Source organism: Schistocerca cancellata, chromosome 7, assembly GCF_023864275.1.
Source record: "Schistocerca cancellata isolate TAMUIC-IGC-003103 chromosome 7, iqSchCanc2.1, whole genome shotgun sequence".
In the NCBI taxonomy this organism is placed as follows: domain Eukaryota; kingdom Metazoa; phylum Arthropoda; class Insecta; order Orthoptera; family Acrididae; genus Schistocerca; species Schistocerca cancellata.
The window spans coordinates 33126523-33144068 of NC_064632.1; the positions used below are offsets into that span (position 1 = coordinate 33126523).

At 40.2% G+C, this 17546-nt stretch overlaps 1 protein-coding gene across 2 annotated transcripts in view; it reads left to right on the forward strand.

Annotated features, from left to right (window-relative positions):
* The window catches only part of LOC126091902 (uncharacterized), a 113714-nt gene that overhangs the window by 74579 nt on the left and 21589 nt on the right, over positions 1-17546 (forward strand). For both annotated transcript variants that reach the window (XR_007521279.1, XM_049907203.1), the window contains exons 7-8: positions 1268-1469; positions 15461-15631. Coding sequence is in view for 1 of the 2 variants with exons in the window: in XM_049907203.1 (XP_049763160.1) it covers positions 1268-1469; positions 15461-15631 (373 nt within the window). In the remaining variant the exon portion in view is untranslated. The remainder of the gene's footprint in view (positions 1-1267; positions 1470-15460; positions 15632-17546) is intronic.

Genomic DNA, 17546 nt, shown 5'->3' on the forward strand with positions numbered 1-17546 from the left:
GACAAATATTCTCTTGGTGGTTCCATGAAGCGTTTGTACGAGCAGTGAGAAAAGAGCTAAAGAAGAAAAAGTCCACTGAAAGCTATCCGTGTAATTGGTAATGCTCCCAGTCATCCTTCAGATGTTTCTACGAAGTCCGATGGTGTACATGTAAAAGCACTGTTTCTCCCACCAAATGTGACAGTCCTAATTCAGCCCATGGAGCAGGGAATTTTGGAATCAATTAAACATCATTATCAACATTAACTTCTCGTCTCCTTGCTGAACAAAAGTGAAAACAGCTCTATCGAGACTATGCTGAAGGCATGGAAAGCAACTAACATATGTGACATTGTTTTCGAAGCAGCTGACGCATGGGATAAAATGGAGAGCACTACCATAATGAAGAGCTGGAGAAAATTGTGGCCATCCATTGATGCCGAGTTGGATCCAGTAGTGAGTGACAGCGATGAGCCAGTTAATTCGGAATTATCAATTACTTTGTACACTGATATGTTGCACAACCTTCCAGGAGGAGAAGAAATTGATGTTAAAGATGTTACTAAGTGGCTGAATGAGGAAAACTGTGATATGGACCAAACTTTAACAGATAAAGAAATAATCAAAAGCGTGCAAGAAAGTAATGATGGAAGTGACGAAGAAGAGGACACAGGAGGAGAGATCATGAAGAGTTATGCTGCTGGTGATGAAGCTGCCGAGGCCTTACCAGACACATGCTGTACCAATGTAATGCTTGTAAAGCGGTTGCGTGATAAAGCATGCGTCGCTCTCATCATTACGACAGTTAAAAATTAGGGACATGTTTCATAGTGAGTGATACGATTGTATAATTATATACAGTATACATTCAAGGACTAAGTTTTCTTTGAAAATTAGTGTATTTTTGGATTTAATAAAGTATATCCTCTATGTATTAAAATTGTATCCTTCAGTTTAATAAAGTACTGTACATTATATCCCCTATGTTTTCAGAATAAATAAAAAACAAAATAAATGAATAAAATAAATTTCAGACACTCAATAGTCCGGCACTTCCACTAATCAGGCACCCATATGTGCCAGGAATGGCCGGATTAACGAGAGTCTAGTGTATCTGTAGGTGCTATAAATGTGCACTGACGTTTCTTCGACCTACCTTCTAAAATAGTCATAGCGTCAGTATTCTGTATAATCCCTGAGTTCTATTGAATGAGGCTAAGCTACTATTAACTTATTATCCACTGTGTATCAGTTACGTAATTCTTGACAGAATCATCTCTTGTTTCAGAGCATCCACTATGCGAGTTCCAAATCAAGGCAAGAGCACGAAGGAGAATGTGATGTATGTGGTCGAACTTTTTCCACTTTGCGCAAACTGCGACTACACAAGGATAACGTCCACCATAAGGTCCGTCGACACCTGTGCAGTAACTGTGGCTACTGCGCGTCCTCCATCAGCTCCCTGAAAATGCACATGAGGCAACATACAGGTCTGTCACAGTGTTCTATTAATGATTGTGTAAAGTTTCTAAAGCCCAATCTGCTTTTAATTAATAATATTGTGATGTAAAATGAGTTTTCATTGATTTGATGCAGATGGGCTCAGTCATGATAGTGAGTGGGACCAGTCATGGTAGTGTAATTGCACAGGATGAGTCTGATTGCTCTTGTGTTTGTGAGAGGCTGCTTGGGCACATGTCTGGAGGAATAGGTGACTGGAGAGGCCAGAACGATATTCAGGCTTTTGTCTCCACTGCCACCCATTGTTGCTCTGTTATTCCCCTGGCAGACAACTGTGGCTTGCAGCAACTGGGACTTGCAGTGAGGTTGTATGTTGTTCCCCTGTTCCAGCAAGGGCATTAGTAGGTCTGGGGTGGGGAAATGGTGGGCCTACACACTTTGGCTGTTCCATGGGTGTCTCTCATGTCCTGTTAGTATCCATTGCTGACAGGCTGAGGTGGGGGCACTGTTTGTGATGGAAGTCACGGTCACATCTGGTTCCTACAGCCAACCAGGCACACCCTTTTGGCCACAATTTCAAAAAGCTGCCACCCTTTGTGACCACTCACGACTTCTTGAATCCGTCCCAGTACTAGGCCAGACTTGCGAGCCCAGACTTAACTGCCCATGCTGAGTGTGTTGTGTATGTGTGGAAGCAGTCCCAGCCTCTGTATGGTCAGTCCAGAAGGTGAAATTACGTTTGTCATCTGTGCCTGTGCAAAATTTCAGATGGGCTATGTCCATTGCTGTGGGAGGATCTATATAGGGTGTAACAAAAAAAAAAAAAAAAAAAAAAAAAAAAAAAGGCCAGATTTTCCTTAAACAGTCCTCACGTGTAGAAGAAGAAAATGTTGTATATGGACATGGGTGTGGAAACACTTTATTTCCCTGTTAGATGTCAGTTTGTATAACTCTTCAACACATTAATCATGGGCAACACTCAGGAAAAGAACATATCAGCAGAGTGTGAAATGGTTTCCTAAATGAAATGGGCAAAATATCCTCCATTAGCAAGGGTGCATGCATCGACCTGCCATCAGACTGAATCCCTGATGCACTAAGGTATCCCAGGAGAATTGCATATTGTTTCACTGCCATCCACAATACGGGCATGAAAATCTGTACATCTTGAACTGGGTTTCCATATGCTAGAGCTTCCAAATGACCCCACAAACAAAAAATGTAGTCAGGTGAGGTCCAGATAGCATAGAAACCAAGGAACTGGTTCACCTCTACCTATCCGTCTGTCACAGAATTAGTTCCGAATGCCCACATAAATAAAAAGTTTTCTCAGTTTAGGTCCGGATAGCATGGAGACAAAGGAATTGGTTCATCTCTACCTATTCATCTGTCATGGAATCAGCTTACGAACATAACACCAAAATGAGGAGCAGCTCCATCATGCTGGAAGTACGTTTCGTCGCGTTCATAAAGGCACATATTGTAGGAAAACAGGCAGATTATTCTCTGAGAAAGCATGGTAACTGTCCCCATTGAGACTGGAGGAAGAATATAAGTCTCTAATAGACACTAACAATGCCTTCTCAAATGTTGATGATGTGATTGCACAATTTCATGAGGATTCTCAGCAGCCCGTATGTGCTCATTGTGAAAATTTACTATCTGATCACAGTGAAACAAAGCCTCATTCGTGAACATCACATTTGCACTAAAGTGAGGGTTGACACATTGTTGAATGAACAGTTCACAGAAGTGCAGGAAAATCAGCTGCTGATAGTACTTTCACACTCTGTATATAGTATGGCTATAGCAGGTACTCATATAGCACTCTAAAAACACTTATGTCGTCAACATTACTTGCAGTAGCTAATTGTCATATGCTGATGCTAGGGTTGCTTGTCATCAACTGCACCAAGAAGTTCCTTCTCCAGCTGAAGTGTCCTCATCCATGTAGTCCCCCCCCCCCCCCCCCCCCAAACAGTTGTGAGTAGTAGGCTTAAACAGGCTTAAACATCCTATGATCCCTAAGACAATGATCAGTTGTTTCAAACATCCTCGTGTTGGGGCACCATTGTTCTGGAAATCTCCACCAATTCAAAAATTGAGTGCCACAGCAATCCTTATAACTAATGGGCATCTGCAACTTCCATTGTACTATACTGATGCTACGTGCTTGATGCTTGTAGAGTAATTAAGTTAATCAGATTTGAAGGTAAGCAGTGAAGTTAGTCACATGTCAACACAAGCAGTAAAGTGAGCCACGTGTCATCATCACCTTCATTAAATTGGAACAGAAAACACTGTCATTGAACATAAGGATTACAACTTACTGTGCGTACCAACCAAATTTGACCAAGAGGATATTTTGAATGTTTAATATAAGAAAAGGTTTCGTGTAATGCTGGTATGTTTCATTTCTGTGTGTTTTCTGTGGTTAATGTGATTATAAAGAGAAGTAGAAAATGAGTCCTAACATGGAAATAAAGCATTTGTGGACCCATTTCTATATAACACAATTTATTCCTCTGGGTGTTGGTATATTTCCTGAAAGTTTGGCTGTACCTTATTGTTACAACCTGTACAGATGGTGAGAAACCTGCTAGGGGGTTCCTCAGATGCCACCTCCTGCATTGCCTTCTGTATGTGCATGCAAATGTGCTGAGCATCTGTTTGATCTCTTAATCAGACTCTGAATGAAAGAGAACAGTGGTCTGATGCTCTGTGGTGTTGTGCTGTCAGAACTGTTTAAATGTGAGGGTTATAAATTTGAGGCTACTGTCAGACACAGTCATATAGTGTATGCCTCTATTACAATAATTGAGGCCAGTGCCCAGATCGTAGCTGGCACTGTGGAACTGATGCGTGTGGCACGTACAGAAAATTGAGGAGTGCATCAACCACGAGCGACCACACTGCACCATGAAAAGAGCCTTCAAAATGTATATGAATTCTCTCCCTTGGTTGCTAAGGTTTAGGGCTTAGTGAGAAATGCTACTTTGGGACTGACTAGATTTGGGCACAGGTGTGACAGAACTGACAGCCTCATCAATGACTCGCATATATCACCGTACTCGATATTCCCCTGTGTAACTTGTGAAGCAACTGGATGGTGGGGAGATGGAGAGTGGATGGAATGAGAACTCAACATTCTTCTTCTTCTATTGTTATTAGTATAAAACCGTTCATAGCATTGGATCATTAAATGTTCTGCACTGCCAATCAGTGTCCTTTAGTAGGTGCTCTAGCCACTCCTACTCTATTGGCGGCATTTCACTATGGAGGAGTGGGTCGTGCACTCTGGCTGCTGCTACTGCATTTGCCATGATTGAGAATTTGCCCACAGCCCCTGGCATAGGTTGTCACCGAGCACAAACCACAGTGCCTCATTGCGTCAGTGTGGACTTATCAGTAGCTGGGGTGGGTGTCTGTATATGAGATGGGCCACTAATGAACATTATAATTGCAGTTGCTGAGTTAGAGTAGCTCCCATTGGAGGCTGTGTCTTAGGTATTGTATGCTTGGCCGCAAAAAATCCACAATTGTCAAGCCAACATTTTAACATTTTGTTCTGTGGAGGATCTGTTTGGAAGCCAGCCATAAGTTGTTCCCCCATTAGCCCCATTACCACAGTATCATCTGAATTGTGCAATTAGGGATGCCCTCAATCAACTGCTTCAGATATCTTTGTAACATAGCACACACGCTATTTACTCAAAATGGAAATTGGTGGTACTGGTACATTCCGAATGACGTATGAAGAATCAGGAGCTTTTTTGACTCCTCGTCAAAAGGAGGCTGTAAATAGACATCTTTGAGATCCACTTTGGAGAAATACTAGTCTCTGCCAAATTTTCACCAGCATCTCCTCTGTTCTCGGTACAGAGTAGAGTAGCGCACTGGTTAGCACACTGGACTCACATTCAGGAGGATGATGGTTCAAACCCGCATCCCGCCATCTTGATTTAGGTTTTCTGTGATTTCCCTAAATCACTTAAGGCAAATACCAGGATGGTTCCTTTGAAAGGGTATTGCCACTTTCCCTCTCCATCCTTCTGTAATCCGAGCTTGTGCTTTGTCTCTAATGGCCTCGTTGTTGACAGGATGATAAACAGTAAGCCCCTCCCCCTCCTGTTCTTCATTTTGGTTGAAGACCAATATTAGATTGTGCATTTGCCATTGTCTTAAAAATCACCACATATGTGAAGGGTATTGCCACTTTCCCTCTCCATCCGTCTGTAATCCGAGCTTGTGCTTTGTCTCTAATGGCCTCGTTGTTGACAGGATGATAAACAGTAAGCCCCTCCCCCTCCTGTTCTTCATTTTGGTTGAAGACCAATATTAGATTGTGCATTTGCCATTGTCTTAAAAATCACCACATATGTGAACTCACTCGGCAGGCTTGTTAATAGGAAATACTGGTGTTGCCAGCTGATATTGATATGATAACATCAAGTACCTGCAATTTTTGTGCCTCTGCTTGGACAACATTACAAATTATGAATGGGTTTGGCCATACTTGGTCGAAATGCGTTCCCGCTTGTGGGAGTAGAATTCTGATGGAGTCATTTATGATTAGCTAGGCAGATACATTTTTATGAGCAAAAATGTTCTAAGTAGGCCAATGCTTTATATCGGATAGTGGATCTAGACTGTACATCAACAGAAGAGAATGTCACCGCAGAAAGCCAGTTTGTTTTCACTAGACGGAGCATCAACATAATATCACATCACTTCACATCACATCACATCACATAACTCTGTACTGAATGATGTAAGTTATGTTTCAAATACCATCTGTCTTACTAAGAGAAAGATTAAACAAAACCTCAGAGATCATGGAGTAACTGAGTCATCATTTACATTACTTAAGCAACTAGCAATTATAGTAGAGTGTATTAATGACTAAAGCAAAGTTCATAGCAGATGTTCTTTTCAGATGTTGTCTAGTGAATTTTCCACACTGCTAGAAAGTGAAAGAATAGGAAAAGAGGCATTCATGTATTTCAGATCATCACTGTTTATTTCTTTGACAAAATGTATACACATAAACACGACACCTTATTAGTTGGCAATATATGGTGTCTTTTTACTGTATCCATTTTGTTTTGCTTTCTTTCCCAGTACCAAATAACTTAAAAACAGTAGTTTTCTCCATAAATACAGCAGACTCTCAGCATTAAAAAAATATTCCTTATGAAAATTGTTTCACTTTTTATGTTATTTATGGACACTGTAGGTGTTTCCTTTGTCCAGATGTTGTAAAGCTTTATCTTGTTTGCTTTCTGATACTTTCCCTCATTTTGTCAACAAACACTCGTAGGTAAACTAACTAAGTCTTCATGGGACATTTGCAATGTGTCACAGAAACAAAGCAAACAATAAAATGAAGATTAAGAAGACACATAAGCAAAAAAAATCCATTACTGTAGTAAGAGTGAGCACGGCGAGAGTAGGTTAGCTTCCATCATTAGCAGATGATGCCTACCATCATGAACATTGAAATTTTCTTCCAAAAAATCCTATACAATAAGGTTTTGTTCCATTCTGTTGTAGGTTTGTGTGAATTCTGCATTTGAAATGATTTGTAGAATGTTTTGACATTCTATTCTGTGACTGGCATTGTAAATTGACCTTTAGGCAACTGATGAAAGACGAAGGTCGAAAACAGAAATCTAGAAGGACTTTGACACTGCTACCTCTACACTGTGGTAATAGTTAAAAATGGAAATGAAAATACTGCAGTGTTTGGGAACAGTATGTTCGAACCAGACCGGAAAGTTAGGAGATTGGCTAAACATGAAGATGCACACATTTCTCACGCTGTTCAGAAAACATGTCTTACTTAGCAGTTATTTAGAATTTGTGCAACTGCCTCTATGATTACTGATACGTTGCAGTCTATGTTGCCTGCAGTACTTGAGCAATGTGATGCTAACCATATCTTAAGTGATGCTTAAACTGGCTTATTTCAGTGCTGCTGACTCCATAGTCCCAAATTCCTTAGTGCATTGGTGGATATTGAAAGTGAGACAGTGTGTAATGAAATGTTCGAGAAAGTTTGTAAATGGCCTTTGCTATAATATCACTCGTTGTTGTAGTCGATGATCATGTGTGCACTGCACCAATTATGACAGATGAGGATATTTTGACGATGGTTCATAGCACAGAAGGTCATATTGCTAGATTTCGTGAACTCGGTGGTGTAGTTCCTGTTCCCGATACATCAGAAATGCAGAAAATTACAAAAAGTTTCTACAGCTATTTAGATGAACACACGAATGGCAAAATGAATAAAATGATGACTGCCTTATCAAAAAAATTGCCTGGAGCAGTTAATCCATGAACTGACTCATGAAGGTAACACCTTACACCTGTCAATTTTTCAATTCAGTTAGGGTAGCACAGGGAATCGGTGATCATAAGGCTGTTACAGCATCACTTAATATGGCTGTAAGTGTTGTGCATCAGTGGATGAAGTTGAAGAGCACTATACAACATGCAATATAATGAAAAGGATAGTTGCTACTCACCATAAAGCAGAGATGCTGAGTCGCAGAAAGGCACATCAAAAAGACTGTCAGAAAGTTATCTTTTGGCCAACAAGGCCTTTGTCAAAGATAAGACATCATACACACATGCACACTCATGCAAATGCAACTCACACATACATGACCACAGTCTCCGACAGTCTTTCCGTTGTGCCTGTACCTACAGCTTTTTAGGTCTCATGCAGGAATAGAGTGATGTGAGTTTCCGTGTTTTCTGAGCCCATGTTGATTCCTACAGAGGAGATTTTTGGTCTCCAGAAACATTATAATACGCAAACATAAAACATGTTCCAAAATTCTGCAACAGACCGACTTTGGAGATACATAACTATAGTTCTGTGTGCGCAGGCATGTGTGAGAGTGTGTGTGTGTGTGTTTCCCACAACCGTTCTTGAAACTGGGAATTATCTGTGCTTGGAATGACCTGTGCTTTTCTCAATCATTAGGAATGCTTCCCTCCTTCAGAGACCTACATCATACACCTGCTAGAAGAGAGACAAGTTCTTTCGCAGACTCTATTTAGAATTGAACTGGTATCACATCATGTACAGTGGCCTTTCCTTTGTTGAGCGATTTCAGTTGCTTTTCTATTCCATGGTCACATATTTCAATATCAGTCATTTTATGTCACTATAGGCACAATAAAAAGATTCACACAATCATAGCTTTCAGCCATTAAGGCTTTTGTCAGCAGTAGACACACACACAACCACACACACACACACACACACGCGCGCAAGCACAACTAGCACACACGTCTGCAGTCTCAGAGAGCTGAAACTAGGAGGAGGCTGGGGCAGGGAGGGGGAGGGACAGTATGGTGGGAGTGGTGGACAGTGAAGTGTTGCAGTATAGACGGAGGGCAGGAGAGAAGGTGCGGAGGGGGAAGGGGGTAAGTAGTGGAAAGGAGAGAAATAAAAATAAAAATAAATTACAAGGCTGGGTGTGGCAGTGAAATGATGGCTGTGTAGTGCTGGAATGGGAACAGGGAGGGGGCTGGATGGGTGAGGACAGTGACTAACGAAGGTTGAGGCCAGGAGGGTTACGGGAACGTAGGATGTATTGCAGGGAAAGTTCCAACCTGCGCAATTCAGAAAAGCTTGTGTTGGTGGGAAGGATCCATATGGAACAGGCTGTGAAGCAGTCACTGAGATGAGGGGTTTCAAGTGTGGCAGCATGTTCAGCTACAGGGTGGTCCACTTGTTTTTTGGCCACAGTTTGTCGGTGGCTGTTCATGCGGACAGACAGCTTGTTGGTTGTCATGCCTACATAGAATGCAGCACAGTGGTTGCAGCTTAGCTTGTAAAACACATGACTGGTTTCACAGGTAGCCTTGCCCTTGATGGGATAGGTGATGTTAGTGACCAGACTGGAGTAGTAGCAACACAGTCATGAACCTTTCCTCCAGAAGCCTTAGTTCCACAGAAATATCAGTCCTTTCCAAAGGTCTCAATTTTTGCCCCACTCCCAAATTCAACCATGCAGGACTAGTTGAAGACCTTCTCTCCTTCTCCCGGGCCATACAGTGGAAACACTTTTTCGCCACCAACCCGACCAATCAGACTCAACCAAAGACCAATATTGAACCTTTCCTAACTCAGTTCATTCCTCTATCCAACCATGATCCACCCCCACTGCCTCCAAACCACCCCCTGTTAATTTTTCAGAATTTATTATCTTCGAACCTTGCCTCACCATCATTCCCCAAATCCCTCAACATGCATACTAACTTTACATCCACAGAAAGAACTGCAGTCTACCATCTAAAAACTGATCCCAATCTTATAATCCTACCTGCTGACAAAGGCTCCACCACCGTAGTTTGAACTGCAAGGATTACATGGCAGAAGGACTCCGTCAGCTGTCAGTTACTTCCACCTACAAACCATGCCACAGTGATCCCATTCCAGCAATCCAGCAGGATCTCTAGTCACTACTCAAATCCTTAGGCCCATCCCAGAAACTCTCCCCATAGTCCATCTCTCTACTTACCTCTACCACTCCCTGCACTCCCACCTTCTACATGCTTCCTCAAGTCCATAAACCCAACCACCAGGACGCCCCATTGTGGCCGGCTACTGTGCCCCCACTGAGAGAACCTCTGCTCTCGTAGACCAACACCTTCAACCTGTTACCCAGAACCTATCCTCCTATATAAAAGATACCAACCATTTCCTCAACCGACTCCCCACAGTTTCTTTCCCTTTACCACACGGTGCCCTGCTCATCACTATTGATGCCACCTCCCTGTCTCTTGTACTACTGGATGGATGTTTAACATTGTTACTGCGACCTCCAAGGTCCAACATATATGTCCTTTTAATTTTATTTTTACCACTAGATGTCATGATCTTCAACTTGCAACGGGGTAGCATGTGCTTAGCTTCACAGTATTCAGTGTATGACTAGTGCTGTAACATGTAGTTCTGTTTGATGCATGGCAATATACTTCAGTGTATTGATGCCTCACAAGGATTGTGTGTCTTTTAATTCTAGTTTCTCCCATGGATGTTGATGATGGTAGGTTTCAACTCTTTCATACTCTCGTGACACCACAAGCTGTGTTTTAATTTGCATTATGTTCATTCAGCAATGTTTTGTGCTCACAGGTTTTATCACATACCTTGATTTGCATGTGCTGTCTGGGCTCGTCCTTTGACTGTGATTCAGAGATGTATTAGTGATCATGTATGGTTCAGATCGGATGCCCATCTGTCATTTCATTCAAGGTTTTCTGAGGATTGACATATTTTTACAAGCACTTGTATCTTGTAATTCATGGCACATGAAGTATTATTTTTTGAGTAGATCACTTTTCTGTCTACTTTGTTTGGTAGGTTATGTTGACTAAGTAGTTTTATTCTAGATGCAGATATGACCTGAAGATATACCTCCAGGTTATGAAACTGGTCGTCACATAGTGAAAACATGATAAACAGCTATTGCGTATTTGGACTTTCGCTCAATTTTAATGTAGACTATTTTACCATCTCTGATTTTAAATTGTTTAATTGTTGTTCGCAGGGTCACCCATGAATGTCTGTAAACAAACATTCTGGCAGTTTGGCGTAAGAGGAGAACATAAAAAATATTTTTAGTACAGTGATTTACTCAACTGTCCACATGAATCTGTACCTAAGTTATTTTGCCCTTGTTGGATTATCATATTTGTAGCACAAAAAATGTTTTTAACCCCCTGTTAACTTGCACAAATGAACCATGGACCTTGCCATTGGTGGGGAGGCTTGCGTGCCCCAATGACACAGATAGCCATACCGTAGGTGCAACCACAACAGAGGGGTATCTGTTGAGAGGCCAGACAAACGTGTGGTTCCTGAAGAGGGGCAGCAGCCTTTTCAGTAGTTGCAGGGGCAACAGTCTGGATGATTGACTGACCTGGCCTTGTAACACTAACCAAAACGGCCTTGCTGTGCTGGCACTGCGAACGGTTGAAAGCAAGGGGAAACTACAGCTGTAATTTTTCCCGAGGGCATGCAGTTTTACTGCATGATTAAATGATGATGGCGTCCTCTTGGGTAAAATATTCCGGAGGTAAAATAGTCCCCCATTCGGATCTCCAGGCGGGGACTACTCAACAGGATGTCGTTATCAGGAGAAAGAAACCGGCGTTCTACAGATCGGAGCGTGAAATGTCAGATCCCTTAATTGGGCAGGTAGGTTAGAAAATTTAAAAAGGGAAATGGATAGGTTAAAGTTGGATCAAGTGGGAATTAGTGAACTTCGGTGGCAGGAGGAACAAGACTTTTGGTCAGGTGAATACAGGGTTGTAAATACAAAATCAAATAGGGGTAATGCAGGAGTAGGTTTAATAATGAATAAAAAAATAGGAGTACGGGTAAGCTACTACAAACAACATAGTGAATGCATTATTGTGGCCAAGATAGACACGAAGCCAACACCTACTACAGTAGTACAAGTTTATATGCCAACTAGCTCTGCAGATGACGAAGAAATTGATGAAATGTATGGTGAGATAAAAGAAATTATTCAGGTAGTGAAGGGAGCCGAAAATTTAATAGTCCTGGGTGACTGGAATTCGAGAATAGGAAAAGGGAGAGAAAGAAACATAGTAGGTGAATATGGATTGGGGCTAAGAAATGAAAGAGGAAGCCGCCTGGTAGAATTTTGCACAGAGCATAACTTAATCATAGCTAACACTTGGTTCAAGAATCATAAAAGAAGGCTGTATACATGGAAGAAGCCTGGAGATACTAAAAGGTATCAGATAGATTATATAATGGTAAGACACAGATTTAGGAACTAGGTTTTAAATAGTAAGACATTTCCAGGCGCAGATGTGGACTCTGACCACAATCTATTGGTTATGAACTGTAGATTAAAACTGAAGAAACTGCAAAAAGGTGGGAATTTAAGAAGATGGGACCTGGATAAAATGACTAAACCAGTTGTTGTACAGAGTTTCAGGGTGAGCATAAGGGAACAATTGACAGGAATGGGGGAAAGAAGTACAGTAGAAGAAGAATGGGTAGCTTTTAGGGATGAAGTAGTGAAGGCAGCAGAGGATCAAGTAGGTAAAAAGATGAGGGCTAATAGAAATCGTGGGTAACAGAAGAAATATTGAATTTAGTTGATGAAAAGAGAAAATATAAAAATACAGTAAATGAAGCAGGCAAAAAGGAATACAAACGTCTCAAAAATGAGATCGACAAAATGGCTAAGCAGGGATGGCTAGAGGACAAATGTAAAGATGTAGAGGCTTATCTCACTAGGGGCAAGATAGATACTGCCTGCAGGAAAATTAAAGGGACCTTTGGACAAATGTAAAGATGTAGAGGCTTATCTCACTAGGGGCAAGATAGATACTGCCTGCAGGAAAATTAAAGGGACCTTTGGACAAATGTAAAGATGTAGAGGCTTATCTCACTAGGGGCAAGATAGATACTGCCTGCAGGAAAATTAAAGGGACCTTTGGAGAAAAGAGAACCACTTGTATGAATATCAAGAGCTCAGATGGAAACCCAGTTCTAAGCAAAGAAGGGAAAGCAGAAAGTTGGAAGGAGTATATAGAGAGTCTATACAGGGGCGATGTACTTGAGGACAATATTATGGAAATGGAAGAGGATGTAGATGAAGATGAAATAGGAGATATGATACTGCGTGAAGAGTTTGACAAAGCAATGAAAGACCTGAGTCGAAATAAGGCCCCGGGAGTAGACAACATTCCATTAGAACTACTGACAGCCTTGGGAGAGCCAGTCCAGACAAAACTCTACCATCTGGTGAGCAAGATGTATGAGACAGGCGAAATACCCTCAGACTTCAAGAAGAATATAATAATTCCAATCCCAAAGAAAGCAGGTGTTGACAGATGTGAAAATTACCGGACTGTCAGTTTAATAAGTCACAGCTGCAAAATACTAACACGAATTCTTTACAGGAGAATGGAAAAACTGGTAGAAGTCGACCTCGGGGAAGATCAGTTTGGATTCTGTAGAAATTTGGAACACGTGAGGCAATACTGACCCTCCGACTTATCTTAGAAGCTGGATTAAGGAAAGACAAATCTATGTTTCTAGCATTTGTAGACTTAGAGAAAGCTTTTGACGATGTTGACTGGAATACTCTCTTTCAAATTCTGAAGGTAGCAGGGGTAAAATACAGGGAGCGAAAGGCTATTTACAATTTGTACAGAAACAAGATGGCAGTTATAAGAGTCGAGGGACATGAAAAGGAAGCAGTGGTTGGGAAGGGAGGAGACAGGGTTGTAGCCTATCCTCGATGTTATTCAATCTGTATATTGAGCAAGCAATAAAGGAGACAAAAGAAAAGTTCGGAGTAGGTATTAAAGTCCATGGAGAAGAAATAAAAACTTTGAGGTTCGCCGATGACATTGTAATTCTATCAGAGACAGCAAAGGACTTGGAAGAGCAGTTGAATGGAATGGACAGTGTCTTGAAAGGAGGATATAAGATGAACATCAACAAAAGCAAAACGAGGGTAATGGAATGTAGTCGAATTAAGTTGGGTGGTAAAGGAGTTTTGTTATTTTGGGAGCAAAATAACTGATGATGGTCGAAGTAGAGGGGATATAAAATGTAGACTGGCAATGGCAAGGAAAGCATTTCTGAAGAAGAAAAATTTGTTAACATCGAGTATAGATTTAAATGTCAGGAAGTCGTTTATGAAAGTATTTGTATGGAGTGTAGCCGTGTATGGAAGTGAAACGTGGGCGATAAATAGTTTAGACAAGAGGAGAATAGAAGCTTTCAAAATGTTGTGCTACAGAAGAATGCTGAAGATTAGATGGGTAGATCACATAACTAATGAGGAGGTATTGAATAGAATTGGGGAGAGGAGGATCTTGTGGCACAACTTTACTAGAAGAAGGGATCGGTTGGTAGGACATGTTCTAAGACATTGAGGGATCACCAATCTAGTATTGGAGGGCAGCGTGGAGGATAAAAATCGTAGAGGGAGACCAAGAGATGAATACACTAAGCAGATTCAGAAGAATGTAGGCTTCAGTAGGTACTGGGAGATGAAGAAGCTTGCACAGGATAGAGTAGCATGGAGAGCTGCATCAAACCAGTCTCAGGACTGAAGACCACAACTACAACAACATATAAAATGACAGGAACTGGAAATGTTGTAAGGTAGTGTTCCATCAAATCCTTATCAGGTTTCTGGAAATAAAAAATTATAAAGATTTATTTTCCTAATTGTCTGCTGTTCTGCCAGCGGACATCTTGCTTGTCTTAACTTTCCTTCTCAACATACCGATCAGGATGAATCCAGTAAGAGGAGTGCTTTAACCATACCAGAGCCTCTAGACCTGTAATATTATGGGTGGAAGTGACCCTCTGAACAGAAGACCATTATAAGCATGTTATTTTTCCTAAGACATCAGATTGCGTAACTTACGGGTGATGCATTCTACACAAGATTTTCAACGGAATTTTTATAGTTTGTCAGAATCAAAAATACATATGTTTTTGTGTTTACCAATTTTAGTTTATTTAAAAAGCCATCTCAGATCTTATTGTAAAATAAAAGTAAAATAAAATAATATTAAAAATGTAGATCCTGACAGACTGTAAATATCCTGTTGAAACAAGGAGGAACCAAAGTGTTCTAGAAGCAATGTCTTCTTGTGTTAAAAATGGATGATAAGTAAAATTTCCAACTTTTTAGATGTGGCTGTGGCTATCAAATTGTGTAACATTTGATATATAAAAATGTAATCCAAAAGTTGTAGTACTTCATAAAAACTTTAATTAATCAATCATTTGAGACTTCACAAAATACCCTCTATGGCACTGTACCTAAGAAAACAGAGTAACAAGTGTGATTATTCATTTTTGTGTTATATTTTAACTGTTAATGTTTCATGTATTAAGACAATGTTGCAAAAATACATTAACCTATTTTAACATTTAATTTTCTCTACAAGATTTTCTTAACTATTGTTCTAAGCTCTGATATATTTTCAGGTGAAAAGCCATTCAAATGCAATGAATGCGACTACCAGACCTCCGACCACAATTCCCTCCGGCGTCACAAAATGCGCCACAGTGGAGCCAAGCCTTACAAGTGCCCTCACTGTACTTACGCTTGCATTCAGTCCAGTACATACAAGGCACATATAAAAACCAAACATCCAGGTATTTGTTATTATGTCAATGATTTTTTTCTGTTCTGCAAATTATCTTCATATTTAAGTAATATGGGCTATAAATGTCTTTTTCAGCTGTAATAAATATCCTAATTAGACCATATACATTTTGCTTTATTGTAAAGCATCTTTAGTGGTCTCTGTAACAGTGTAGTTTTTCTTACAAAGCTGTTTGTCAAGGCCATAAAAAGTTCCCATGTTTTAAATTACTGTTATTAAGTAGTATTAAATTACAATTATTACTCATGATATTTTGCTTCTTATTCCTTCCTAATGTTCTTCCATACTTAGGTGTTCAATATTTTAGAACCTTGCACTGCACTAACATGGGATAGGTTTACATTTTCTTGTTGTGTACAGGCACTTACACCTCATGTTATTTGTTTTGAAGTTGTGAGACGCGTTCGTGTTTGTTTTGTTTTCTGTGGCTGTGGGAATATGTTGGCTGCTCTGTGTGACACGGTTTTTGTGGTGACTAGAGGAACTGTTATTTATCTATTATATGTTTTATTTGTTTGAATAAAATGTGGTTCCTGAAGTTTGTTTGGTTATTTATTGTGTGTTTCTTTTCTGCATCTACACTTTGATTTGGAAGTTTTTTTAGTGTTAGGAGATGCTTTATGCTGCTCAGTCTGATTACTTTCATATCTGTTTCTATTGTGGTTGACAGATGGTTTTCTTGTAACAGATGTTCTGCAAATGTTGAATGGCTGGTGCCACGCTTCAATGCTCTTTTATATTCTTTATATCCCAAGGCACAATAGAAACAGATATGACCGTAATATCAGTATCACATGAAACATCCAACATACCCACACCACACATGGAAACATGCACTAAGTCGAAAATTGTGAGAGGAATAGCACAATATTCCAAAGTCACAGAAAACAAAACAAGTGATGATTGCATCTCACAACACCAAAACAAACAACACTAGGTGTAAGTACATGTACACAACATGAAAACATAAACCAATCCAGAGTCAGTGAAGTACAATGCTCTAAAAAACTGAACTCCATGTGTGGAAGCACATTAGGATGAAGGAGGAAGCAAAATATTGTGACTAATGATAATAAAATAATACTATTTAATAACAGCAATGTAAAACATAAAAACTGTTTATGATCTTGACATATTGCTTTTTAAGAAAAACCAAATTGTTACAGTGACCACTGAAGATGCTTTAAAATAAAGCGAAACGTCTTTTGTCTAAGTGAGATATTTATTACATTTGCAAAAGGTGGTTATAATCTATGTTACCTGTATAACAACTACTTCAAAAGAAAAGGAGACATACAAATGAAAAAGATGACATGTAACGTATGTATCTTCTTATTATGTTGGTATAGTGCACAGTTATCAACCCATAGAAAACAAGCCAGTGTTGCAAGAAAATTTGCTGAAAAGCAGAAATCGAATTAAAACATACTGTAAAATCAGGAAATACATAAAAAATCTTAATTCAAAATATGACACATACTCAAAATAAAAAAAGCAGACGTGAATATTAATAATGTGCATGTCAGATGCGGACACTAATCTTCAATTAGTACCTTTACCAAGCAAAAAATAAAATAAAATAATTGTATCTAAAAACAAAGATGATGAGACTTACCAAACAAAAGGGCTGGCAGATCGATAGACACACAAACATACACACAAAATTCTAGCTTTCGCAACCAACGGCTGCTTCGTCAGGAAAGAGGGAAGGAGAGGGAAAGACGAAAGGATGTGGGTTTTAAGGGAGAGGGTAAGGAGTCATTCCAATCCCGGAGTCATTCCAATCCCGCTCCCGGGATTGGAATGACTCCTTACCCTCTCCCTTAAAACCCACATCCTTTTGTCTTTCCCTCTCCTTCCCTCTTTTCCTGACGAAGCAGCCGTTGGTTGCGAAAGCTAGAATT